This window comes from Mesoplodon densirostris, chromosome 1 (genome assembly GCF_025265405.1).
Source record: "Mesoplodon densirostris isolate mMesDen1 chromosome 1, mMesDen1 primary haplotype, whole genome shotgun sequence".
NCBI lineage: Eukaryota > Metazoa > Chordata > Mammalia > Artiodactyla > Ziphiidae > Mesoplodon > Mesoplodon densirostris.
Window position 1 is genome coordinate 191,337,169 of NC_082661.1, and position 27,958 is coordinate 191,365,126.

Sequence of the window (27,958 nt, forward strand, 5' to 3'; positions counted from 1 at the left end):
TTGGTTTCCTCATCTATAAAATGGAGCCAAAAATATCTACTTCACAGAGATATGAGGATTAAATGGGAAGATGTTTTAAAGGTCCAGGTATGGTGTGTGGCACAAAAGGGCCCAGTAAACCATTATTTATGTGATGGTTGTAGTGGAAGGAGGATAGTATTGAAAAGCTTGAAGGGTTAGAGAAGTTATGGTGACCTTGGAGTATCTTGTTTATTTTTGCTAAACTCTACTTAGTATTGTGGTCTTTACATAAATGTTCAATGGTTGCTTTTTGGGTGATTGATCGAGGGAAATGTTAGATCCCCTCTTTTTAGTTCTCTGGCTAAAAAAGTGGTAGAGCCTGTTTCCTCTTTTCCCTACTATGAATATTTTAACCTTCACTATTCAGGTATTCCAGGCAACTTTGAATTGATATTTGTAAAAGATATCAATCTACTTTTCCATCTTGAACCCAGAATATGAGGTGAAATAGAAGGTACATTTCTTAGTGCTCTAGTTGCCTGAGGACTGAACTTTCACTCATTCCACTGTCCAGATAGAACTGGTTTTACAGTGGTTATTCCTTGAGTATTTGGGCATGCTAGCAGCCAGATGACTTGTGGCTGTCACACTGTCTTCCGCATTATTAATATCTGGGCTCAAGAGTAGGAACTTGGACTGAGGAGGAATCCGGGGGGGTAGCTGCCAGGCCTTATCTCCTTACATTGGTGGTCGCAGCTGCCACATTGGGCGAAACCCACTCCTGGTAATAACCAACCTAAGTATGTACAGTTGGTGCAATTGTGGCCAAAGGGATTTAACTCTGTGTAGCCATGATTACAGTAAGATATATGGTCTGACCCTCTCTATGCAGGAGGAATTGGAGGCTTAGATCTTTCTCAAATCCAAATGGCCAAAGTTGCTTTTCTTGTTTTTGCCAGTGTAATTATCACTTATCTTCCCTGCCTGCCTTTCATTTTCACTACATGAATAATAATTATTCTCATGAACCATTAAGGCTTTGGAAGAGGTTAATGGTGGCAGCTTGGATCAGTGACTAAGACTTTTTGCTAATTCTGTTCTTTCTTTCACCCTGGGTCTCATTTAACTTTCTTAGTTTCTCCTTCCTACAGAACGTATGAATTATAGCGAGGATCTCTTGCCAAGCTATAATCTTTCAAGTTTCGATTTCAGCTTAATGCTTTCCTGTAATCATGCTATCAAAGACTGTCAGAAACATATTCTCATTCACATATCCCACAACTCTTAATCTATTAATCTAGGAGCATAGAGCTGAGACTGGACTCCATCTCAGTGAGAAGTCTGGGCTGCCAACCCACCTCCTTTGTGCTTTGTGGGAACGAGATGCATGAAAGTGTAACCTCTGCTGTTACATATATTCTGTCATCTAGTTTTGAAAGCTGATGGGATTTTGTAACAGATTGTTGTATGTAGTAGAGGTTTCCCAGTATCCGACTTGGGTCCTACTTGATTGTTTAGAAATAACATGATGATAATGAAAATGCCTCTTTAAGAGGCAGTAGAGGGGGCGGAGGGGACTGTGGGAACATTCTTCTGTGACAGCATGTGAGAAGGTTTGTTTTGCATTGGCTGATCAAGACAAGAAAGCCAGCATCTAAAATCATCCAACAACAGGAAACTTTTGAGAGTAGCAGAAAATTGTAACGTAGCCTCTTGGGTCTGCTTTCCCAAGTACAGCAATATGTGTGAGAAAACCCCTACATCAACTTTTTCTTAGAGCTAGATGGACACTTCTATGATGTGCTACTAGAAGGCAGAAAGTTGTCTGTTCTGCTGGAGTATTTATATTTATAGGGGTTAACTGGCTCCATTTTTTTTTTTTTTTTTTTGCGGTACAAGGACCTCTCACTGTTGTGGCCTCTCCCGTTGTGGAGCACAGGCTCCGGACGCACAGGCTCAGTGGCCGTGGCTCACGGGCCTAGCCGCTCCGCAGCATGTGGGATCTTCCCGGACCGGGGCACGAACCCATGTCCCCTGCATCGGCAGGCGGACTCTCAACCACTGCGCCACCAGGGAAGCCCTGGCTTCCTCTCTTTTTTGAGAAAGAGAGTAGGAAGAAATAGGAAAGCTTCAGTTTGATTAGAATGGCAGAAATTGTAGCCATAATTAATGGAGTCAAACTATTAGGTTTTCTGCAAGATATGTTTTTTGTTTTTTTGTTTTTTTAAATGCTCTGAAGGACATTTGCATCAAATAGCTTACCGTTTGGATGGTTGCCCAGGCTGGTAATCTAGGTTAAAACATTGGCTAGAAGGCAGTTCTATACCCAAGATCCCTTGGGCTGCTGCTCTGGTGGGAAGATCTGTTCCTAAGTGCACTGGGTGGTAGGAAACAGAAAAATCTTTCATGATGTGACCGCCCAGTGATTGTTCCTTGACTTCCTCCCTCAACACTGTGACACCCAGTGACAGATCCTGGGTATGTGTTTAGGTATGTGTTGCTTATATGTGTCTTTGTAATGCTTCACTTTAAGGGATATTTCCAGTAAACTGAAACGTGAACCAGTTTTATTTAAAGTCTTATGTCCTCTACACTGAATTATTCTTTGGTTTTTCCAGTTCATTGATTTCCATGCCCTTTTGGACCTCTTTCCTTTCCTGTTGCCTCCCCTAACAGACTCTACTTCTTTCTCTCCTCCCATCTCCATTCCTCCTCTGTAGCTATCCAAGTTGATTTCCCTTTATCATGAGCTAGGTGAGGTCTGACCCCCTCAGAGAAAGTCTTAGTTTTTTGCCATGGTCCATGTTGCTGCCCCTTGTCTCACACTGATAAACTTTGTACTATACTTCATCATCAAACAGTTTGCAGTCATCTTCTGTTTTGTCTCAATGACTTTCCTCCCTAATAATGCTTAAGTTCCTTAAAAAGCTTCTGCATCTCCTAGAATTCTTACATAGCAGCCACCTAAATGTTTTTGCAAGGTTTACTTTCATTGTTGGAAGACTTCCTCCAAAGGCAAAGTGACACTCCACCTAGTTTGTCGTTAACCGCCTTATCACTTTTGGTTAAGAGAGGGTGGAAATGCCTTGGTAACTTGATAGAGATCTAGTTTACGATGGTTTACTAATTTCTGTCTCCTCCCTCCCCTCCCCCGCCTCCAGAGACTTAGTTGTGTTTTGTTTTTAGTTAGGGAAACTCGCTAATATTCATTATTTTATTCTATCCTAAAGTTACCTGGGAGAACATAGGAATATTATAAGGCACATGTGGTTGGCAGAATCCTAAGGTGGCCCCATGACCCCAGCCTCTTGTGTGCATGCCCCGTATAACCCTCAGAACTTGTGAGTACAACGGGTTAGTCACCCCTTTGATTATGTTATGGCACAGTTTCCTCTATGATATGAAGATTATCCTGGGGAGATCTGATCCAATCTTTCTAAAGAAGGTGATTTGAAATATGAGAGGGACAGAAGGGATTTTCTGTTGCCTTTGGAGATAGGTGGCCATATGGCTAGTAACTGTGGGTGACGTTTTGGAGCTGAGCACAGCCTCTGGCTGACAGCAAGGAGAGGAGGCTCTCACTCCTACAGCTGCAAGGAATGAATTCTGCCCACCTGAATGAGATTGGAAGTGGAATTTCCTCCAGAGCTTCTCAGCCTGGCCAGTGCCTTGATTTCAGTGATATCGTGGGCAGAGAACCCAGCCATGCCATACCCAGAGTTCTGAGTTACAGAACCGAGAGCTAATGAATAGGTGTTTCCAGCCACCAAGTTTTTTGGTAATTTGTTGCATGGCAATAAGAAACTAAGGCATACCCCAAGTGTATGCAGACAACCTCTATTCCATCCTGATCGCTTTTCATCCAGGGCTGAGGTTAAGATGCAGTGCTATTTTATTTTTGGAAGGCTTGAGAATTTTGGCCAGGATTGTTTAGTAATATTTGCAGACTGATATCAAATGTTAATTTGTATGTTTATTTCCTAAGAACATATTTACCATGTCTTTGGTCATTGTTGGTATAGCCCCTCAATTTTCAGGTGCTAGAAATGAATTCCTGCACTCAAAGATGTTCTATATCAGCCGGGCTGAGCAACTGAAGATGCTTTGGGAGGAGAAATCCCTGGTGCTTTTGTTGATGACTGCTACAGAGCTGGTTTGGATTTTTTTCTTCTTTCTCAGAGACTGCCATTATGTGGTCATTACAGTAACTGAGAGCCCCTTCCATCTTCAGAAAGGGACAGAAATAAATAATATCTTTCAAAACGGAAGTGGCTAATTTATATCCGGTGATAGAAATGGTGGCAAAGGAAGGAAGTGTCCCATCCATATTTCACTTTTTGCTGATGAATGCTTTCAGTGAATAGAGGTACATGAACTGAGACACAATATTTCTCAGATAGGAAGCACTGAGGAATTGACGTGTGTGAATATCAGGAGGAGAACCGTACATAAAAAGTTGAGAACAAATCTTCCAACTGATATGGGCCCCTTAATTATCTTTGACCTCCTATTCACTACTGTTTTGAGAAAGCTTGTCTGAAAGATGTGCTGCACGGTAAAGGCAGGGCAGAAGGCACAAAAAAGGAGCCACACAGCTGTGAGGATTTGGGTGGTCTTCTCCGCTGCAAGATAGGTGATATGTTGGAGATGGCACTGGGTTCTTTGGGGTCCCACTGGAAAGCTGAGGGTTTTGAAATGATTAGTGACCCTCCTCCGTGGTTTTTTCATTAGCTTTCCTTGGTGTTTGCTGAGTGAAGGGCTTCTCTCTGTCTCGGTGATGTTGAGTGGTGTGAGAGAACATAGCATGTAGCATGTGTTTCTAATCGGAATGTGCCTCTCTAAATACTTCTTGCCTATCTGTCAACCCCCCTCCCCCTCCCACCCGTCTTCCTCTGAGCCTGCAGAATTTGTGAGAGTCCCTGGAATGCACATGTGGGCCTTGTTATTCCCAAACATGAGACTTTCTGTTGATCAGCACTTTGTAACATTAGGCTCTCACAGGCATTAGTCACTTTGACTCCACTAGAAAGACTGATCTTTAGAAATGTAAGAAAATGTCTTTTGCTGTTGTTGTTATTAATTCTTGGCATCCAGTTAGATTTAGCCTTTGAGAATTTACATGGACTTCTAGCAAAAAGCATTCTGTCTGTAAGAAAAAAAAGTGCTGCCACTTTTTACAATTTTGGGATTGTCACACTTAGTAGTTATTGGCTGCAAGACTATTTTACTAATAAGCCAATACCTCCCCCATCCTGCCTATCCTTCCCCCCACCTCCCCAGGATCCAGGGTTGTGGGCAGCAGCTGGGATTTTGTTCACTTCAGATACCCGTTTCTGAGGACTGTTTTTAAACAGTGTATTTCCTAATTGTGAGAGATCTGATATCTAACTGGACAAAGGTGAGACTCTAATCCCAGACAAAGCAGCAAGATCTTGGAGGAAGTGTGGGCAGTGACTGTTTTCTGTGAGGGGAGGCTGTAGAGAAGACAGAAAGGCGGGTGGAGGAGCAGAGGCAGGACTGTGTCCTCAGCCCTTTGGTGTCAGGCTTCACTCAGCAACAGTGTGAATTTTCACCTTGCAGCTGGCCCAGGCTTAATGGAGGGCGGGCTGGACCAGGCGCCAGGGCGCTGGGTGCCTCAGCTCTGTCTCTCCACGTGGCCCTGTGCGTGGGGAAGACCCATCAGCCGCTGGACCTGTCTCCTTATCTGAGAAAGATGAGGTTGGAAGATAACAGTTTCTGTGAAACCTCACACGGGATACAAATCTGGGTGAAGTGTAATAGGGGTGGTGGTAGGAAAAGAGGGACATGCAAGTCGTGGATTTCCAGGCTCAGAAATAGAAATCAGCTGGTAGACTGGATGCACTTTTGTCAGTTATGAGTGCTGGGTGGGCAAGTTTCAGCCAGAAAAGGGGTGATGGGTGGTTATTAACATCTGGGCACAGGAGAAAAATCTAACTTGAGACTGACAGGCTTCAGGAAACCTTCGCCGTCTAATTCGGAGGGTAGCGGAGGGTTTAAGATGATTAACCAGTGGACTTTTTTCTTCTGCAAGAGGGCGGAGGCCTATAAATTTATGCATGTTTTTAGCAATATGCATACGAATTGATGTTATTCTAGAGGCCACTAATAACTTGAAGTAGATATTGTTGCCATTTGACATAAGAAAATCAGAGGAAGGACAGATTTGAATTGAGAATGGGGGATAGGGTGCGTTCTATTGGAGATGTTGGCTTAGGGGTGCCTGGACCATGGATGCCCAGGCACCCCTAAGCCTGGAGGCGGGCAGCTGGTTATAACCAGGGAGTTGTTAGCTTGGGGTTGTCATGGGCAGGGATGGGGTCATCCAAGCAAAAATGTGTCAAAAGAGCTGAGGAGAGAGAATTATGTTCATTCTTGCAACAGCTTGGTGAGCTAGTTTATTTTAAAGTTGACAAGACTGATACAGCCACTGTGCAGAACAGTATGGAGGTTCCTTAAAAAACTAAAAATAGTCCTACCATATGATCCTGCGATCCCACTCCTGGGCTTATGTCTGGAGAAAACCATAATTCGAAAAGATACATGCACCCCGATGGTCATTGCAGGACCGTTTACAATAGCCAAAACATGGAAGCAACCTAAATGTCCATCAACAGAGGAATGGATAAAGAAGATGTGGTATATATATATATACAATGGAATGTTACTCAGCCATGAAAAAAAGAACAAAATAATGCCATTTGCAGCAACATGGATGGACCTAGAGATTATCATAATTAAGTGAAGTAAGCCAGACAGAGAAAGATAAATATCGTATCATATTGCTTATATGTAGAATCTAAAACAAAACAAACCAAACCAAAAAAAAAAAAAAGATATGAATTAACTGATTTACAAAATAGAAATAGACCCACAGACAGAGAAAACAAATTTATGGTGACCAAAGGGGAAAGGGAGGGGGGGAGTGACAAAGGGGAAAGGGAGGGAGGGAGGGACAAATGAGGAGTTTGGGATTAACGTATACACACGACTGTATATAAAGTAGATAACCAACAAGGACCTCTTGTATAGCACAGGGAACTCTACTCAATATTTTATAATCTACAACGGAAAAGAATCCTGAAAAGAATATATATACATATATATAAATTGAATCACTGTGCAGTACACCTGAAACTAACACAACATTGTAAATCAACTACAATTAAAAAAAAAAAGTTGATAAAACTGAGGCTGAGAAGTTAAATGAGTTACCCCAGGTCATTACAGCTAAGCAATGGCAGAGTTGCCCCGTGTCTCCTGACTTCATGCGTCAGGTACCTTCTACTGTACTATTCTGCTTTTTTGCTTACTCTCGTCGCTTTCTATGTAACTTCGTTCTGTTATTAGAAAAGAAATAATTACACATATTTTATCTTACCACCCACCTATTAGCAGCAGTAAAATTGCAGGCTTAGCTACTTTGAAAATATTTTTATTATTTATTATTGTTATTCACATTTCCTGATTTTTATTTATTTATTTAAATTGAAGTTGAGGCTGTCCTTTAATATAAAGTCACGAGTAAATTTCCTGTGGTCCTGACACAACTTTTTTTTAAATTTATTTGGAGTATAGTTGCTTTACAATGTTGTGTTAGTTTCTGCTGTACAACGAAGTGAATCAGCTCCATGAATCAGGATATATACATATATCCCCCCCTCCCTTGGACCTCGCTCCCACCCCAGCCCCCCAATCCCACCCATCTAGGTCATCACAGAGCACCGAGCTGAGCTCCCTTTGCTACAACTTTTAACCAGAAAAGATGTTGAAGTTTTGGTTTTCTTAGATTATATTGTCTGCGGGTAGTATGAAAGAATTCACCCTAACATATCAGCACGACTTATCTTACCGTTTCGGTGTCTTTTTATATTATGCAGATAACTGGCACCCCTTTCCCTCACTGTACAAAATCTGAATACGATCCATTTCCTAATTTTTAAAATCTCATTTTCTATTATAAAAGTGTGAGGGGTTTTTTTGGATAATTAATTCAGATATTACAGAAACATAACAGAAAGTAAAATTTCCCTGTAATCCTACCATCCCCAAAGAAACCCCCTACACCATATTATTTTTGCAAGGATCTAGAAAAGCAAAATCTGTCCCTCTGCTGGGAGTCTTTTGGAGAAAGTTGCTTAGAGATGGCACTTAACATTGGAGCAGTTACTTAATATTAATCAAGATCTTTCCTCGTTATTTGGTGGTGTTTCAGGAGTGGCTTCTGGGTGTGATAGAGCTGACATTCCTGGCTCTGTGACTTGGGGACTGGCCCCTGGGTGCCTTTTTTTCTCAGTCCCAGCTTCCAGCTGGGCTGCAGTCAAGTTCTTTCCTCATATGGTTTTCCTCCGGAGTTCTCTCTTCTTCCTGGCTCTTACTATTCTGCTGCTTGTGTGAGACAGTTTCCTTGGGGGCTTTCTTGGCTCTGACCTTGGGATTTCATGGTATAGATGACAAGCAGAGTAGCAGATGTTGTCCAAGTCATTCTTAAAGAACGCAGTCCTCATTGGTAGTGAGATGCTTCAGATGTTTTATATTATGGAAGTGGCGTTAGCAATGCCTAGCCTTGAAAACATCCCAGTGCAGGCTTCGAAGTTGTGGTTTGGGTTGCTACTTTGCATACCAGTGTTTTCCTTTTTGCATGAGAACTAAGGGCGTGTCCCATCTTCCCACCAACTTTTCCTTCTTTAAAAGAGAATAGGGCCTCCCTGGTGGCGCAGTGGTTGAGAGTCCGCCTGCCGATGCAGGGGATACGGGTTCGTGCCCCGATCTGGGAGGATCCCATATGCCGCGGAGCGGCTGGGCCCGTGAGCCATGGCCGCTGGGCCTGCGCATCCGGAGCCTGTGCTCCGCAACGGGAGAGGCCACAACAGTGAGAGGCCCGCATATCGCAAAAAAAAAAAAAAAAAAAAAAAAAAAAAAAAAAAAAAAAAAAAAAAAAAGAGAATATGAAACCAGTTGAATACTCTCTAGAATGTATTTAGATAAGTGTATGTATTTACAAAAATGAACAATCGGGCACTTGGGATGAGCTTACTTCTTGGACAGTTTGTGAGGCCAGGATTTCTCGAAATACTGAGAAGTGGCTGGTGCTCAATCAGTGATTTTGTGTGAGGAAAAGCATGTTCTTCTCTTTGCCTGTCTCCAGCTGGCTGGCATCTATTACTAAAACAGAGCCTCAAAAAAAAGACTGTCTAAGATGATGAAGGGATATGTACCACTCCTCTTCTCTAAGTGGACATCTCCTTTATGGGAAAAGACAGAGAGTAAAGGGAATATGCCCCATGGTTCCACCTCAGCTCTATTTTAAATGGGACATTCATTTTCTTAGGACTTGAGTCTTAATTATTTCTACCTCCTCCCATCAGGCAATGCTGGTCAAAAAGACTTTGTTTTCATCTGAATACATAAAACTTGCACATCAATTGTACATAGGAGCTGTCTACTAAATTAATATCAAACAATGCTGCAGACTAATACATGTTTTTATATCCTATAAGCTGGTGGATCTACTGCAAGAATCACATGAGTTATAAGGTTGCATCGAATTCTGTACTTTGGATAGCCTGTGATTATACGTTTGGATTGCTTGATTAACGTCTGTCTGTCCCACTAGACTATGCGTTCCATGAGTTAGCAATGCTTTGCTTTCTCACCATCATCTCCTTAGCATTTATCACAGTATCTGGCACGTGTTGGTGTTCAATAAATATTTGTTGAATGAATGAAAGCATGAAAAATTTGCTTTTCTTCTTGAAGAGATGATTAACTTACATAGAAGAATTTTCTACATTTTGTTTTGAGGCTATAAATCCACTTTTCAAAAAATTTCTTGAAGACTGCAGATATAGCTGAAGAAAAAAAATACTTTTTAAGCAGGACAGTTGTAGGGAGTGGGTACGTAACTTTTGTTTTAAAACTAAGTCAAATTATTATAGTTAAGCAAGCAGAAGTGAAAAGTTCATGTGGAAGACACGAGGTACACACACAGATTTCTATTCTGTTTGGAGTTAACCAGCGTAAATGACAGGAACTCCCTTTCAAGGGTCATGTAAAAACTGAGCCATCTTGGATCTGGCAATAGAAAATCACTGCCAAGAAGTTTTTACCCTGTGTTGGCTTTCCTCAAGCAAAATGACAGATTTAGATTTATGCATCTCTGATTTCCAAATGCAAGAAATCTTAGAATTAGCCTTAGAACCAAAGACTTTGCTTAGAGGTCATTTGTTGAAATCTCATTTTACAGATGAGGAAACCTAAGCCCGGAGATTAAGTGACTTGGATCAATGTAATTCATTCTCCATAAAATGAGGCTTTGAGAGAGTGTAATTTCCAGCTCTGTAATACATAAAAGAAGTTACCTGTTAAATTTAAAAAATAATAATTTAAATTTTAAAGAGGCAGACTCTTTCTAAACTTAAATTGTAATGTCTGTCTTAAAAAGGTAAAAAAAATGAAGTCTAATTGTTTTCAACATACGTGAAAACAGATGTCACCTTGGTAACATGCTCTCCAGCTCCCCCTGACTGATGAGGGTCAGCAGCTGTAGACAACCTACTAACCACATCTACTGAAGCCTTCAGTTTTCAAAGGAAAGAACTGGGTTATCACTTTGAGTATGGTGAATAGAATCCATCTGTGCACAGCCAGTTTGTTAATTTCAGGAGGCTCTGGGCTGGACTAAAATAGAAGGAAGAGTGAAGATGAGGAATCCTTAATGGTTTCCAGCCGTGGAGGATGTGGATGCCTGCAAACAGGAATGGAATTCTGGGGCTTTCCCCTCAGCCTTGTAAATGAGCTTCCAATTTAGGGTGGATTTTCTTCACACTAGAGTCGCCATTCTCTCTTCCATGTTTTTTTTTTTTTTTTTTTTTTCGGTATGCCGGCCTCTCACTGTTGTGGCCTCTCCCGTTGCGGAGCACAGGTTCCGGACGCGCAGGCCCAGCGGCCATGGCTCACGGGCCCAGCCGCTCCGCGGCATGTGGGATCTTCCCGGACCGGGGCACGAACCCGTGTCCCCTGCATCGGCGGGCGGACTCTCAACCATTGTGCCACCAGGGAAGCCCTCCATGTTCTTTTTTTCCTCTTTGTTCCTCCGTGAGTGATTCTTCCTCCCTGGTTTGTCTGCGGGCTTTGCCCATCCACAGTTTCTCCCCCGGCTCCCAGCAGCAATAGGAGGGCTCCTCATTTTAAAATGACAGCTGTCTTCCTCCCACCTAATTTAGGGAAAGGAAACCCAGGTTTCCTGAGGACCTGTTAAATGCTGGCCCTCCCATACGTACCATTTCCTCAGTTCCTCCCAGCCACTCTGCCAAGTCCTCCATTTTTACTGATGGAGGACAAAAGGTAGGGAACCAAACCCATGGCTGTCTGAGTCCAAGCCTTTTTCCATCCTACTTGTGGTTAAGCAAGATTTGGAATTGTGGAACATATTTTAAAGCAGCACTCAGAATGTAGGTGTTGGCACACATTCTTATATAATTTGTTTTATAATTATTTCCATAATGAAGTCAGCTAGACCGCTTCTGAAAAACTTGTCGATTATAATCTTCAAAGTACACATTCATAATAAAGTGACCCTTTGTGTATAGGTAACATTTATCTGGAAGGCTTCTGCAAGCTGGACTTCTTTTCCCTGGTAGATTTGGAGAGCTCCAGCCTTCCTGAAAGATGCCCCCCTGACTTTCCCTAGCCAAAAGCTACCTGTTTCCCCTTTGTCATCCCACAGTTAAAGTGATGGTATTTATCACTTTTATCCTTAATAGTATTACATTTACTTGTGTCCTGTCTCTACTGCTACATTGTAAACCTCTGAAGGGCAGGCAGAGTGTTTATCAATGAATAACAAAAGTAATGTATTTTTGCTCCCTTAGCGCTTTGTGCAGTGAGGTGTTTTTTTGAATGAACAAATAAATAATTGTGTTCATGTGAAGATGATCTGGAAAGAGAAAAATGAGACTGTCAAGTTAAAGACTGGTTATTTTATTTTATACTATAGAATTTAGTCATTGCCCATTTCAAGATGGAGTGGGCCTAAAAATCATGCAAGTACAACCCCTCCCTAGATAGATTAGCAAGTGGAGGACTAAATCAATGAAGGTCTTATAGTTACTTACTTAGAGGCTCCAAGGTGGCACTTGCGTCTCAAAAATGGTCCAAATGAAACCTTTTATTATTGGCTTCATGTGCCATAGATGCAAAAATCAAAGTCTCAGCATTGACGGGACCAGTGAAAATATACTTAGAGCTACTTTGCCAATTTTAATTCTCAACTTCCACCTCTTATGGTTGCCAACGAATTATGATTTTAGAGAACATTTTTTTCTTTCTAGTTTAATATATTGGATTTCAATAGCAGCTACAATTGCTGTATTGTCTGGGGCTACCTAGGAACTTAGATCATCATGTGGTAACAGTGACTAAGTGTGAGGACTCTGGACTCTGGCACCTGACCTCCTGGGTCCACATTGCAGCTTCTCACCTTATTGGCTGTGTGACCTTGGGCAACTTACTAAACTTCTGGGCCTCTGTTTTCTCATCTGTCAGTTGAGATTAGGTAACAATAGTAACTACTTCATAGAATTGTTAAGATAAACTAATTCACTCATATTTAGGGCTTTTCTGGAACCTTGGTCCCTAAATGTTAGTTAGCTGTTATGATGATGATGGTGGAATACCACATAGCTTGAGCTACTTTTATCCAATTATTATTTTCCTTTTATTGGTAGGGGGAATGTTCACTGAAATTCTCCCTGAGATTTCATAGTAAAGACAAGCCTGGAGATAGAATTTCTGTGGGATCTGGAAGGTTTGGATATGTAAACACTGGCTGTAAGGTCCTTCCAGATAGAGGAAATAGTATGAGTAAAGTCTGATGAGGAGAACCCTGGGGTTTTCTCCCAGGAACTGTAAGTAATTCCATTGAACTGCAGTGGAAGGTGCTCCCTGGGAGGAGTGGGAATAGAGATTTGAGTTTGGCCCATGGAGGCTCCTGAGCTGGCAGGCCAAGTTTGGACTGAGGGCCTTTGAGTACCAAGATCCCTTTGGCAGCAAGGTAGAGTGAGGGAAGATTAGAGGGGGTGGGATGGAGGCAAGGTGACAGTTGGAAGCCTGTTGAATTAGCATAAAGAGGAGGAGGATGTGGCATTGATAACAGTTTGGGGTTGATGCAGGCAGGTGGGTCTCAGGTACAGATAAAGGTCACTAACAGAAACAGGGAACCCTGGAGTAGGGGTGGGTTTGCAATAGGAGAAGATGATTTCAAGTTTCTTGAAGAACACTTGGAGGGACAGAAAGGACAACCCGGGAGAACTGCCCCTTTGGTAGAAATTCAGAACTGGAATGCAGACAGAGTTCAGTACTTAGAAAATTCCGAGAGTCATTGCTAGGTGTGTGATGGCGGTAAAGACATGAGACCATCTGAGACTCCCTGAGATCATGCCTGTAGACTCAAGAGCCCCGCACACATTCTTCGGATAGAGACATCTAAGGCATGAGGCCATAAGCGTGGTGCCATGAAGTGCTGGGGTGTAGGAGTTCATTTTAGCTGCTGTGTGTGAGATAGAGCTCCCCTCACACATCCTGCAGTGCTTTCAGTTTTAAGCCTGTTCATGACCCAAAGGAGGAACTTCCTATTTCCCCTTTCCCCATCACTCACCAATAGCCCAGTAAAGGATTCCTTTACTGCTGGGCAGAGAAATAGGCTCAGATTATGGAATTTTTTAATGGCATTATAAAATTGACATATTTTATATGACAAAGAAGAGAGAGACCCTGAAGACATAAATTTAAATTAAAAAAAATTTCAAGACCAAACTGTTTTATAACCCTTCATTTTGTATGTGGTTTTCAGTGGGTATAAAAATACTTGGTGGGTATGTGGGTGGTTTCTCATGTTTTGGAAATGGTGAGAATATGAGATGCTGAGCACTGGGTTCTGGGATGAGAGCTATAATTACTAACTCTGATTCTTTCCCCGGACTGGCTCCTGGGTGGATATCTGAACCTAAAAACCCAACAACAGTCCAGAATCCAGAGCAATAAACCACTCTCCTCCCCACCCACCCCGCTGGAAATTAAAAGAATTATTGTGGCAAAGAGGAGAGGGAGGGCAGGACGATGGTTCTAACTTGCCTCGTCCCCTTTTGTGCTGCTCGCTGACTGTTCAAGGCCGTGGTGCATCAGGAAAGAGGCTGCTGTGATGGCTTCTCCTCGCTGGCTGCACAGCAGCCCCTGTGCAGCTGTGATGGAAGGAGTTCTAAATATAACCCAGACTCCTTTCAAATCTTCCTCCCCCAGTCTTGGCAGATGTGGTAAACACCCTAAAAATACCTGCTGTCTGAACCTTTGAGGTCTTTGGAGGGGAAGGGGCAGGTGGTAGCCCTGGGGCCACGGGGTGCTGTCAGGAGGCCTTGCCAAGCTACCAGGGCTGCTCCCCAAGCTGTTTGGTGCACTGTCGGCCAGACCATCCTGCTCAAGGATAAGAGCCCACTCTTGAGTCTCCTAGTCACTGCTGGCAGGTTTCAAGGAGACTATTCATAGACTAGACATCTGTTCTCTGTCCCGTTGACCTAAAACCTGCAGCTGCCACCGTGGTATTCAGGCAGTGTTGTGGCTTCCAGTCTTGTTCCACAGAATCAGAATTGTAGAGCTAACGAGGCCCTCAGATATTATATTGTTCATAAAACATTCCATTAAAATCACAACATCTATGGAGTTACATTTCCCTGCCTCTGTAGTGACTTAGGGATTTGGAAATGGAGTCTCAGTCTCTGATTATTAAAAGACCTCACTGTCCTCATTGGGTAACACACATAGGAGGATAACGAAAACCGGTCTTTTTAAAAATAGTGACCAGATGATCCTGTGCAAGGCTTTTTCTTCTTTATTAAAAAATGGAAATTTGAGGCTCATTTTCTCACCCAAAATTCAGTATCTCGAGTATAAAGCTCATTGGCAACATAGCCAGACGCCAGGAGTCTCATTTTCAGAAAGGCTTTCAAGATCTAGTTTCTGGAATCCCATACCATAACTGTGGTGTTTAATTGAAAGACCATAGCTGACCTCTGTTTTCCTGGGAAAGAAAGGCTTCACAAACGATCTCCAATACCCACGGAATGCATTCAAAGTTGTGGAGGCAGTCAGCACCATCTAATGAAACAGCATAAATCATCCAGCTTTAAATGTATGATAACTACCTTAGTCCCAGTCTCCTTCAGGAGAATCTTGAGAAGGTGCGGGGAGCGCAGAACCTGTGCTAGGAGCTGTGTGAGGGAGAGCAAAGTAGCCCCGAGAAGCCCGTCCAGATGATGGAGAAGGAAACCAAGTCCTGTGCCACGCCCTTTTCAATATGTTCATCATGGTAGTTACAGAATTTCCATAATTGTAACGGGTATGCATCCTCCACTGTGAGCTTCTCAGGGCTCCTTCCTGTATCTGGAAGAGTGTCATTTATTTTTTGCCACTGGGCTGAAAGTAAATTGAAGGGTTTTCTTGAGTGCTTGAAGCTGTCAGAATGGTTGAAGTTTTTAATGTCGCTTAATGCATGTCTGAGCCAGCCACCGCTAGAAGCTTATTTCCCCTGGACCAGTGCACCTGTAACCGGACCTGAGCTGCCTGGGAGGGAGATTGGTGTACTTAGGGACTCAGTGTGATTTTGTGGAAAGAGCGTAGCTCTGGAGTTGGTAACTTCAGTTGTGTAGAAGCCAGGGACGGGGTGGACGCAGAGGGGTCACCTTTTTCCATGCGTGTCAAGAAGAGAGGGTGGGAGAGGGAGGGGTCCCCAGGTGGCACTGTCATGGGTTATCAAATGTTTCCCTTCTGAAATTCCAGAATGAAGAGCTTCGAAACTTGTCTCTTTCTGGCCATGTTGGATTTGACAGTCTCCCCGACCAGCTGGTCAACAAGTCGACTTCTCAAGGATTCTGTTTCAACATCCTGTGTGTTGGTAAGTGACTCATCCCTTGCTGCTGAGCAAGGAATCTGACTCTTAGGTGTTGGCAGGTGACTGTCAGAGGGGCACGTTTCAGGAAATAAGGGGAATGATATTTTTTACTCTTTCATTATCAGTAAAGCAGGGCAATAATACCCACTCATGTATGTCACACAAAGATCGAGACTTGTATTTAGGTAGAATGCTTTGTAGGCTTTGTGATGTTACTCAAAATGTTATTTTTATTTGTGTCACATTGTCAAGCAGTGATCAGTTTAATATTGCTATTGAACCACTTATTTAAATTTTTTGTGGGGGGAGGGACTTAGACCCTAGCTAGACTATAGGAAGTTGAAAGAAGGACCTGAGATGCACATACATAGGAAGATCATTCAAAAGCATTTTAAGAATTTGTTTCCAGGGTCTTTGACTATGGTGCAATAGTAATCTCCACTGAAGTCTTTTTAAAGATACGGTGTCTACGGTAAGTAAAATCTGAAACTACTTTAACCACTTTGATAAACTTAGAATATTAAAAATTTTTGCTTTTAGAGCAAAAGACAATTTAAAATTCTCTTTTATATTTGAAATACATTTTCTGCCTGAATTAATAAATTAACCTTTTGTCCTTAATTTGGAATCTGAAATTGACCTCAGTTTATTCCTGGTAGATAAATGGAAACGGCCAAAGAGATACAACTTACATATTTGCATCCTCAGGATGTGTTATTCATAGCCTTTAGATGTTATGCATTGACCTGGGCCTCTGGCCTTGGTATTTTTCTTCTTCTTTAGCCATATATTTCTTAAACTAAGACAAGGAAGGTAGGAAAGGAGGTGGAGAAAAAGAGGAACGTAGAAATAGAAATCTCCTATTGGTTTGAAGCAGACATGTCCCTGGAACAGATGACGGCCTTTCCTTCACCCTCCCTGTCACTCTTGATGAAGGACCAGGCTAAACAGCAGTGAAGTGGCTTGGGCTGCATTGTTTTGTTGTCACTGTCCTCTGGGCACAGACTTCAAGACAAATTAAAAGGAATTCTGTATGTAGCCGATATGTGTTCTCTGTGTATCCGCCCCCGACTTTTGGCAGAATGTCCTGCCTTCTCTTGTCTAAGTAAAATGAAGTGACTTTAGAAAAGAAAGATGTGCATTCAATGTAAGTTAGTTGTTGGGGGGAGGGCCAGGCATTTTCCTTTCTGAAAATTCTTCGAGAGGAGCATACTGAACGTGGCCCCTGCATTGGGCATTCGCTAGTGGAAAGCCGCCACTGACTTGCACACCAGATGGCTCGCTGTCTGGCATTATGTCTCAAGCACTGGAGAGAGAATGACTGGAGAGAAACATGACCAGAGCCACCAGCTCTCCTGCTTTCCCCTTTTCCCCACTTGAAGCCGATTAAAATTCAGCAGGGGACCCCCTGGAATGGCAGCTCTGAGAGTGGCATAAATGAGTCGTCTTTTCTCTTCTGCTAAATGCTCATTGCAGAGCAGGACAATTCTTCATTAGCATAGCAATTTGTTGGCAATTTGTTGATTTTCTATTGAAAAGTGTGCTAAATTGTAGGCCAGTTACTATTCTGGCTTCTCTTCTCCGTCTCCCCCAGCCCTGTCTTCAAAATCAGTTTCAAGAATCTATGTGAGAGCTATGGCCCAGCCCCTGCAAGTAGGATAAAGCCTTACAGTGGGACTGGGCTGGAAGGACCTGGTTTGACCGGGTGTGTGGTGTGCAAGGGGGAGTGTTGGCTCGTTGACTCACCCTTGTGTTACTAGCACAATTATGGTGCTAGTTGGAATTCCTCACAAGCCACATCCTTGCTGTGCTGTTGGATTCGTAAAGCAGCTGCTATTCTGACTCTCCTGGGTGGGTGATAATCCGTATGATTCTTAGGTTTTTATTCTTGTTCCATTCTTAACCATGTTGAAAATTAGTTTTTCAAGTTATTCAAAATGATGCATATTTATGTTAAAAAATTATAAAATGGCCCCCCTTCTCTCCTACCCTCATTTCCATTCCACAGAGAAAACACTGTGGAATCCTAGGAACTTTCTAAACTTTTCTGTACTTGGAAATTATTTTCGGAGGCTGAAAACACCACCAGTTATCCCACAGTTTTGTAGAAGTCCCACGTGTGTCTCACCAGGCTAAACTCAAGGCATCCGCAAGGCTATGCTCCTTTCTGGAACGTCAAGGGGAGAAGACATTTCCTTGCCTTTCCATCTGCTGGAGGCTGCCCACATTCCTTGACTCTTGGACCCTTTCCTCCATTTTCAAAGCCAGCAATGTTGTATCTCTCTCTGACTGTTCTTGGGTTAGGAAATTTTCCACAGAGAATTTCAGAAATCTAGTTTAAACTCAGTTAAGGCTCTTCCTCAACCCCCAAACACACTAAAAAGGTAATATATTGAATTCTGTAATTAAGAACAGCTGGCTCTAGGGATGCAGCGTGTTTGCAGGGCTCCGTTTCTGGTTTTCGAGCCTGCTTGCTGCTGCGTGGCTTCATGGTCGGGCTGCTTCTTCAAGGAGGTGCTACAGCCTCCAGCAGTGTTGCCGGCTGAGCAACCCCAGAGGAGAGAGAGGCCATTCCTGACAAGGCCTTCTCAACAGTCATAGGATCTCTGATCAACCAGGCCGGGGTCATCTGCCCACCCAGGGTGGGAGATGGGGATCGTCCACCCCGAAACATACAAGGGTCCCATAGGAGAGAAGACATGGGCAGAAAGGAGAAAGGGCATGGGAGAGACACACACTGGACAGATATAAACAGGTCTCTCATGACTACATAAGTACTTTTTTGTTTTGGTGTAACATAAATGAGATCATGCCGTCCTATTCTTTTTTTTTTTTTTTTTCTGCGGTACACGGCCTCTCCCGTTGCGGAGCACAGTCTCCGGATGCGCAGGCTCAGCGGCCATGGCTCACGGGCCCAGCCGCTCCGCGGCATGTGGGATCCTCCCGGACCAGGGCACGAACCCGCATCCCCTGCATCGGCAGGCGGACTCTCAACCACTGTGCCACCAGGGAAGCCCGGGAAGAGAATTCTTGATGCTAAATCGGGTACCAGACACCCAAGAGTTCATAGTTCCTCTACTCTCCATCTTGCCTACAACACAGCCGTTCACCCACAAAACTGCATTTTGTTTTAAATAAAGCCTTTCTTTCTTACCCACGCTGTATTTCTCCAAAGAATCTAAATTAGTATTCAGCCTTTCTTCACAGTTTTAAATTTATACATCTTTGTCATTCACTTTCCAAAATGACACCAGCTCTGTGAGAAACTCCAGCATTGAACCACCTGTATGTTGGTTCTTTGTGCACCTACACAGATGGATAAAATACTGTGACATCCCTGCTTTTGAAGAGGAACCAGTTCGATAGCAGGGTCAAAGTAAATTAATAACATATTTTGAAAATAGAATTAAAAAAATAATTCCACTGTATTGTTTTGAGGGGAAGGCAGAAGAGGAATAGAAAACAGACAAGTTTCAGATCATTTTAGCCAAAGCTATAGTGTCCGCATAAGCTGTAGAATTTTACAATCAGATCTTAAACATTTTTATCCCATCTTGCTTTTCCAGGAAAGGCTCTGAAGTGGTTACAGGGTGAAATGAATGAGTTAATGAATAAAAGATAAAATTAACCACAGAAAATAAAGTGAAGCCAAGGTTAGAGTCAGAACTCAAAGCCATCAGACCTGCCTATAGCAGTTGATTCTCTCAGGAACGCATGTACCTCTCCGCCAGTGGTCAGAGCATGGAGGGACCCATTCATTCAACAGATATTTGTTAAACACATATTATGTGCCAAACACACGTTAAAAGTTTAATGATGACAGACTTACAGTAGCTATAAAGTAAAAACAAAATAGCTGCTCCAGATGAAACACAGTTCACCGGGAAAAATCTCTCCCATGGATTTTCAGAAAAGACATACGGTGGCCGTCCCTCCATTTAAGCTTGGGTTCCTGAGCGTCCCCCACTCAGCGCCACTGAGCCAGGCAACGCCGAGGGTCACATGCTGGTCTTCCAAGGGGACTTGAAAGACCAGCATGCTTTGGCTAATACCACCAGCTAATACCACAGCTGGTGGTATTAGCTAAAGCATGTTCCATCAAAGGCGATTCTATGAGGAGTTAAAACAACACAGCGTAGCTCTCTGATTATCTGGCTTCATCCAAGAATAAAAGCCAGACTGTTTAGAGGAGGCAGACAGACCTTCATGCACAGCTATTTGAATAATTATAATAATTATCCAAGGAACCAGTCTTGGCACTCAGAGTAAAAATGCTGAATCATAGATCAACTATTTGCTCAGTTTACAATTAATTACTTTCTAATTCATAATACATTCCTCTGTGTGTTTTTTGTTTTTGTTTTGTTTTTTTCTTTTTTAATAATGTCCAGCTTAGAGCTTGCGGTTTAAACAGAATGGAAGGGGCAAGCCTGCTTCCCACCGTGCGATGGGTGTTACGCTCACCAGCACTGGCAGACATGGGAGAAACGGAAGCCTCAGATAGTGCATCAGGAGTAAATCTCTAATTATTCTAACAACTGTTCAGGCAGATGAATTTATAACAGAATAAGCAACAAACTGAAAAATCTACCAAAGTGGCAAATCTCAATATAAATGATCACCATGATCATTTTTCTTTTCAGTTAACTGAAAAGAAATGCCTGAAACTGAATGCCTGCTCTGTGCCAGGGATTCTGAAATGTTTCACAGTTGCTGCCAGTCATTAATTGTCTCAAAATATTGTAGTTGTTGGGTTTAAATTGGAACCTATGCCAGGTAGGCTTTTGCTGAGACTCAAGTGAAAAGAAGCCTTTGTGCTCTTGTGTGTCCTCAAAAATATAGAAAATGCCTTATTTTCTGAGGCTAGAGATTGACCTCAACAACAAACGCATTGAAAATCTCTCTTAGTTCTAGAATTCCTTTTATTCCAGAAGCTGTCATTTCTTAGGGAACTGCTTGTGGTGAATTGCACTGCTGCTAGAGTAGCTGTGTCTAATTAGGGCTCTTAAAAGCACAGAGCATAGGAATGGAAAGCAAAGCACTCTGAAATTTAGAGGAACAGTGGTTTTTCCAACCCGTGGAGTAACCCTGTGCTGTAAGTAGGCCCTGGAATGCTAATTGTTCGTAATTTCCACCTTAATGCAAATAATAATTAAAATTACCTTGCCTTTAAAAAGAAAACAAAACATGGCGTTCTTGATTCACACATGCTTAACTAATTCTCAACTTAGTAAAATGTGATGGTAATTTCAGTCCCGTCCAGGTAACCTACAATCCTTGCCATGTAAATTGAAGTCTTTATTGCTGTTTTTAGGGAAAGAGATGAAAGTTAAGTGGGTCACTTTCCACTGATAGAACCGTTACCTTATAGGGGAAATTTTATAAGATAGTTCTGCTGTTGTGCCTTTTTCCCTGTTCTGAAAATAGGTAAATTCTGAAAAGAAGTTTGCTCTATTGAGAAAGATACTCAAGTAGGTACTTAAAATGACTGGAGTACCTTCCGTGTAGAATTGCCTTCCAGATTCTAGGTACCTTACAAGTGAGAACCCTGTTTTGTTTCTGTATCCATTACTTAGTAATTTTGTTTTGTTCAGAGTTATTTTGTTAAGTCACCAATGGTGGATATGAGCTTGTTGAGCATTAGGGAACAGAGACTACTTTAGGTTACTTTTATTGATGGGTCTTTTTTTGTAAGAATGTGAAGGAAAGTAAGGAAGACAGGAGACAGTCTCAAGTGCTACACAGCTAGACTTCATGGAGATCTGGAATGACATTCAGGATATTACAGAAGTTCAAGAAGTGTCAGTTGCTGTTTTTCTTCACCATTTTATCCCCAGCACCTATGCTTGTCACATAGTAAAATACTCAAGTACTGTTAATGAATAACTTTCAGGTACTAGTGTCTACCGTATCCATCTGCTCTCTTTCTCCTGTATGTCCAGCTAATTGTCTGTCAGCAACATGTCTTCTATTTATTGACAGCCTTTGCTGCCTCATGGCATCTGATTTTTTGCTTCTCTCAGCATATCTTTTCTTTTCTTCTTTTTTTTTTTTTTTTTTTTTGTGGTACGCGGGCCTCTCACTGTTGTGGCCTCTCCCGTTGAGGAGCACAGGCTCTGGACGCGCAGGCTCAGCGGCCATGGCTCACGGGCCCAGCCGCTCCGCGGCATGTGGGATCTTCGCGGACCAGGGCATGAACCCGTGTCCCCTGCATTGGCAGGCAGACTCTCAACCACTGTGCCACCAGGGAAGCCCCCAGCATATCTTTTCTTTTTCATGCCATCATGCTGTGTGCAGGTTCAAACTCCCAAAGATAGAAGTTTGATTGGATAGACACATCACTGTCCAGTTTGGAGCATTCTCACAGCACTGGCGTCCATGGGTGCCTTTGGACAGGGGGCTAGCCCTGGGCCAGTTATCTGTGGTCATTAGCAAGGTCCATGTTATAAACTATGGTCTTGCTTGTGAGAGGAATGTGGTTATGGCAGACATTTAAAATATCATTCCCATAATAGTAAATCAGAGTCTGGCTGGTATTCAGTCATGTTCTAGGTCAGATTCTAAGCTATGGGAGATCAGGCCAGTTCGTTGTTGTATTCCCAGAACTTGGTACTAAGCTGGAAAGGATACTGGCTGAAAGAAGACTGATGAAGGAGGAAATTCTTTGATCTTAGATGTATCGGGTCCAATGGGTAAAGCTAAAGAGTTAGGCAAATGTACTTGAGCAACTTTTATCCTACAAGTGAATCATGGTAGTCAGTGGCAAACCACCTAAGGCTTCTAATTAGAGAAAGCTCAATTACAGAAAGATTCCATTCTACTTCATGTTTGTACTGTGTTGGAAAGCAATGAGTAATACAGAACTTCTAATTAGTAAAGGTATTTTGTCAGTGGGAAAGTTGCCCTAAGGCTATAAATCTTAGAGCTCTTTTTTCCCCCATGGAATTGTCACCATCCTAAAAGTCATTATGGCAATTTTTCAGAAGAGGGGTACTGTTCCTAGGACCATCATGGGATTGGGATTTGTTGAAAGGGCCGCAGTATATTGGTATGTTTAAATTGAGCTGAAAATCTAATTGGGAAATTTTCCAGATTTTTTTTTTTAAAGGCATTCTTGTGGGCAATGTTTCTCGATTTCTACCATCACACACTCAACCACCACCCCTGACAAGGGTGGGTTCTTTCTCATTGCCAACTATGTTTGACTCAAGAACTAGTATATAGAGAGAAAATTTTTCTTGGTCTTATTTTGAAGACCAAGCTAAAGTTCTCCATGGCTCCACATTTGGGTCTTACCATTTGATTGGTGTAGTGGTGCTAGGTACCTGCCACTCTCCTTTGCATATATTAGGGGCTCAGTAAGACTTACTGACTTGAATTATCAATGTGAATTAATAAGGCCATTGTTGCAGGTTATTTAACATCATTCAGTTTCATTGTCACAAACATCCGCTTGAACCTGGGAAATCTAACAGGTGCTTGCCATCTGCTGAATAGGGAAATAAAAATGGAGATAATGGAGGATTCTCACAGATTCATAACCATACCTAAAAAAAATTAGGCAGTCATTTCCCTCTGTAACAGTAAAGTCAAGATGCTGTGTTGGTTGAGTGTAGGTGTTAGAACCACACAAACTTGGGTTAGAAGCCTGGCTCTGCCACTTAACAGTGTGACTTTAGGCAAGTTACTTAGACCTTATCTAAGCCTTAATGCCCCATCTGTAAAAGGGAGGAAAGAGCAGTACTTATTCCATGGGGGTTAGTACTAGGGTTTAAATGAGATAGTGCATTGGAAGCTCTTACCACAGGGCCTTGTACAAGGTAAGCGGCTCAGCAGCTGTAGCTGGGTTTGTTATGATTGCTGTTATTTGTCAAGAGTGTTGTTTTGAAAAATGTAATTCTTTTCCACAACAGTAGATGGTATCGAGTAATTCAATACAAATGAATCAGTCTTTTGAATTTTCTTCGTAACAGAAACTCAGCAATATAGAATTTTTTTTAAAGCAATATAGTGTTACATGCCAACATTTAGGGAAGGAGGAACTACGGTTTATGTCTTTGAAATGACCACACACTGACCACAGGCAAGCTTATAGGTTCTGATTCTCTATGCAGAGGTAAAGAAAAGTATCTTGATCTGTAAGTTCAAGATCTTTTCTACTGAATGGTTTTGGAAATTCATTAAAGCGTTTCTCGGGAAGTATTCCGTAGATCACACATGGAAAGAACTATCTTTTTGTGGTGGAATTTTTGGTGATACTGACTTTTCAAAAAATTTTCCTATCATGATGATGAAAAACTCCTGATGATGTGAACTGGTGCCTCAGAGGCATTGACACATTCTTTGATTTCTCCCTTGTGGTCATGCAGGCGAGACGGGCATTGGCAAATCCACATTAATGGACACTTTATTCAACACCAAATTTGAAAGTGACCCAGCTACTCACAATGAACCAGGTGTCCGGTTAAAAGCCAGAAGTTATGAGCTTCAGGAAAGCAATGTACGGCTGAAGTTAACCATCGTTGACACTGTGGGATTTGGAGACCAGATAAATAAGGATGACAGGTACATCTTGGGATTTTGTGGGGATGTAAATGAGTGAGAAGGTAACAGGATCCATCCCGGGTAAATGCAAAGACTAAGTGTTCGCTAGTTATGGGGCTTGGTCTCCTATCACCTAAAAGATAAGACATTCTTGTCCTCTGAGAAATTTTCTTAGAATATTCTTGAGGTCAGAATCAGCTAGTGTAATTGATTCCAGCTAGGGTAAGGAGCAAAGGGATTTGTTAGAAGGCATAAGCTACCTTATGGCATTTTTCCAGGAGAGTCATGGAACCAGGCTTGGGTGCTTTCCCACCTGGAAAAGCAGTCTAGAGAAACACGTACAGTTAGTGGAACCCCTGCCACAAACTGCCTTATATAGTTTGGTAGCTGTGACACTGGGGAGAGGTCTCTAGAACCTCCACCCAGTCTGTCTCAGAGGCCAAATGCCTTCACCATCGTTTGCAAGAAGAACCCCTTTCCCTGTGTGGGCCTCTGCCTTGTGCGGCTCCCTTCCTGCTTCCAGGTCTTGTATGGCTGCATCTGCTTCGTAGAAACTAGACCAGATCCAGAACACTAGCTGCAAGAGAGTCTGGGAAGTGTGGTTTCTGGTTTTTGTTGTTGTTGCTGTTTTAACTCTGCAAAAAAAAAAAAAAAAAAAAAAAAAAAAGGGCCGGGGGGAGGGGCATTAAAAAGTAAAAGGAGTTTGGAATGAGCATCTGCCACGCTCTCCTAGTCTCTGAGGCAGATTGACATATTTGACTGAATCCCCAAATTCCTACAGATCTGAATGAAAACTTGGAGTCAACGTGATTTTCCCGAGAAGCCAGAGCCCAGGATTTAGTAGACCCGGGTTGTGATCTGGATTCTGCCTATGAGCAGCTATGGGACCTTGGCAATTTATCTCACTCTAAGGGAATGACGCTGGATACTCTCAGGCCTCTTCCAGTGGGATCTGCATATAGTCTCTTCTTAGGTGGGGTCTAAGGAAGGGCACTGGGAAAGGCTAAGCCTGGAGGAGGGGTGTGGTAATAATACACAGCTGATAGAGCGCCATCAGCTCCTAAAACCCCAAAGTGAAGAAAGCATGTTTGTGAAAGATCAGTTGGAAGAATTGTCGTTGATTTCCAGCCAGCACAGGATCTTAATATTGATGCTAGTGCTGTGGCATGAGCACTGTGTGTCCTTTGTGCATTGTCTGGGTCTTCCTGTAGGCTGCTCATACTTGGGTGGCCCGCTGTGTGCAGAATGGCCACATTGAGTCTGAATATTGAGTGTGGTTTCAGTGGAGCCTGGTGAGGAATTCAGATCACTCTCTATCCAGCCAGGGTTTGTTAAGCTAATTTGATAATATATATAACAAACTTCTTTGTCAGTGTAGAAGAAGGACATGTTTAAGCTGCTTAAGAAATAAAACGTCTTTTCAGAATTTTGGTCCTGTAGTTTGTATGTAGACAGAAGCTGTTAGCTATGTCAGTCTCATGTATTCATTCACTGAAATTGGTTTACATAAACTTGATGATCTAGTTATAAAATAATATAGTGAGGTTTTACTTTTTTTTTTGAGGTGAAGCAAACAGTCATTTTATTGACTCAAGTTCTTTCATTTACATCTTATCTCAGGCTATTTGCTTTAGTAGTTTAGCACTCATCAGTAGAGAAGGCTGTCTGCATCCAGAGGTTTTACTTTTATAAAACACACATAGTCATTTTATAAAGCCAAGCAAGTTTGGCTCTTTTCTCTGAGTTGCTGTGTGCCCTTATTTGAGGGAAGCTGTTAAGCCTTAAACCTTCTTAATGTGTTAATCTCAAGATCACCCATCCTATTCACTAATCTTGACTTTAAATGCCTTATGATTGTTCTTACTTTTTTTTAACTTTTATTTTTTTTAATTTTTATTTTGTATTTTTAAATTTACTTTTGGCTGCTTCGGGTCTTTGTTGCTGCACATGGGCTTTCTCTAGTTGCGGTGAGCGGGGACTGCTCTTTGTTGCGGTGTGCGGGCTTCTCATTGTGGTGGCTTCTCTTGTTGCGGAGCATGGGCTCTAGGTGCGCAGGCTTCAGTAGTTGTGGCCCATGGGCTCAGTAGTTGTGGCTCATGAGCTCTAGAGCACAGGCTCAGTAGTTATGGCACGTGGGCTTAGTTGCTCCGCGGCATATGGGATCTTCCCGGACCAGGGCTCAAACCCATGTCCCCTGCATTGGCAGGTAGATTCTTTTTTTTTTTCTTTAACATCTTTATTGGAGTATAATTGCTTTACAATGGTGTGTTAGTTTCTGCTTTATAACAAAGTGAAGCAACTGTACATATACATATATCCCCATATCTCCTCCCTCCCACGTCTCCCCCATGCCCTCCCCATCCCACCCCTCAAGGTGGTCACAGAGCACTGAGCTGATCTCCTTGTGCTATGTGGCTGCTTTCCACTAGCTATCTACCCTACACTTGGCAGTGTACACGTGTCCATGCCACTCTCTCACTTCGTCCCAGCTCACCCATCCCCCTCTCCTTGTCTTCAAGTCCATTCTCTACGTCTGCCTCTTTATTCCTGTCCTGCCCCTAGGTTCTTCAGAACCATTTTTTTTTTTTTTTTAGATTCCATATATATGTGTCAACATACAGTATTTGTTCTTCTCTTTCTGACTTACTTCACTCTGTATGAGAGACTCTAGGTCCATCCACCTCACTACAAACAACTCAATTTCGTTTCTTTTTATGGCTGGGTAATATTCCATTGTATATCTGTGGCAGGCGGATTCTTAACCGCTGTGCCACCAGGGAAGTCCGTTATGATTGTTTTAAATACTTAAGTTCATTCTCAAAAAACGTTTGAGAAAGTTAAAATTAAACTGTCCCAGGCCCAAAGATAATTCCAGAAGGAGGCTTCCAGAGACATTTTTGTGCAGTGACAGCTTAATGGGAATAAGACACCAAATCATTAAGTTACATTACGTTTGCTTAGGGTTCAGAAACTTCATTAGTACCAGGTTTTTTTGTTTGTTTGTTTGCTTCATTTTCCTCAAAACTGTGTATGTTATATGTGTGTGTTTTGTAAAGAGGAATTTGAACCATTTTATCTAGGGCTATGTATTGTCTAGATATATTTTAACTATCTGTGATAGAAATATGAGCACACAGTAACAGCAGAGAAATATTTAACTCATGCTCTAGCTGAGCATGGGGCTCTATTTTATGTATAGGGCAATTTAAATGCTCTTCAGTAAGCATTGGCCTGTAATACAGGAGCAGTTGTTAGACATTGTAAGAAAGATTTCATTTTGCATCTGTCAAAATGGACTATCTGTACATTGTGTTGGAGTGGAGGAAAGCTAAGCACAGCTGAGCAGTTGCTCTTAATTTATGACCTCAATGCCAGGGAATGATGGAGAGGTTCTTGCCTGAAGGCTGTCTGCAATGCCCACTGAAACAGATGAAGAGAAAACCCTGATGACAGGCAAAAGTGCACACTGGTCCTCGTGTGGTCACGGAGTCC

The 27,958-nt window shown here is 42.4% G+C and overlaps 1 protein-coding gene across 4 annotated transcripts in view; it reads left to right on the plus strand.

The window, feature by feature from the left end:
- Window positions 1-27,958, plus strand: part of SEPTIN11 (septin 11) — an 89,733-nt gene that overhangs the window by 26,827 nt on the left and 34,948 nt on the right. For all 4 annotated transcript variants that reach the window (XM_060113576.1, XM_060113567.1, XM_060113558.1 and 1 more), the window contains exons 2-3: window positions 15,811-15,925; window positions 24,292-24,487. In XM_060113576.1, coding sequence (XP_059969559.1) covers window positions 15,811-15,925; window positions 24,292-24,487 — 311 coding nt within the window. The remainder of the gene's footprint in view (window positions 1-15,810; window positions 15,926-24,291; window positions 24,488-27,958) is intronic.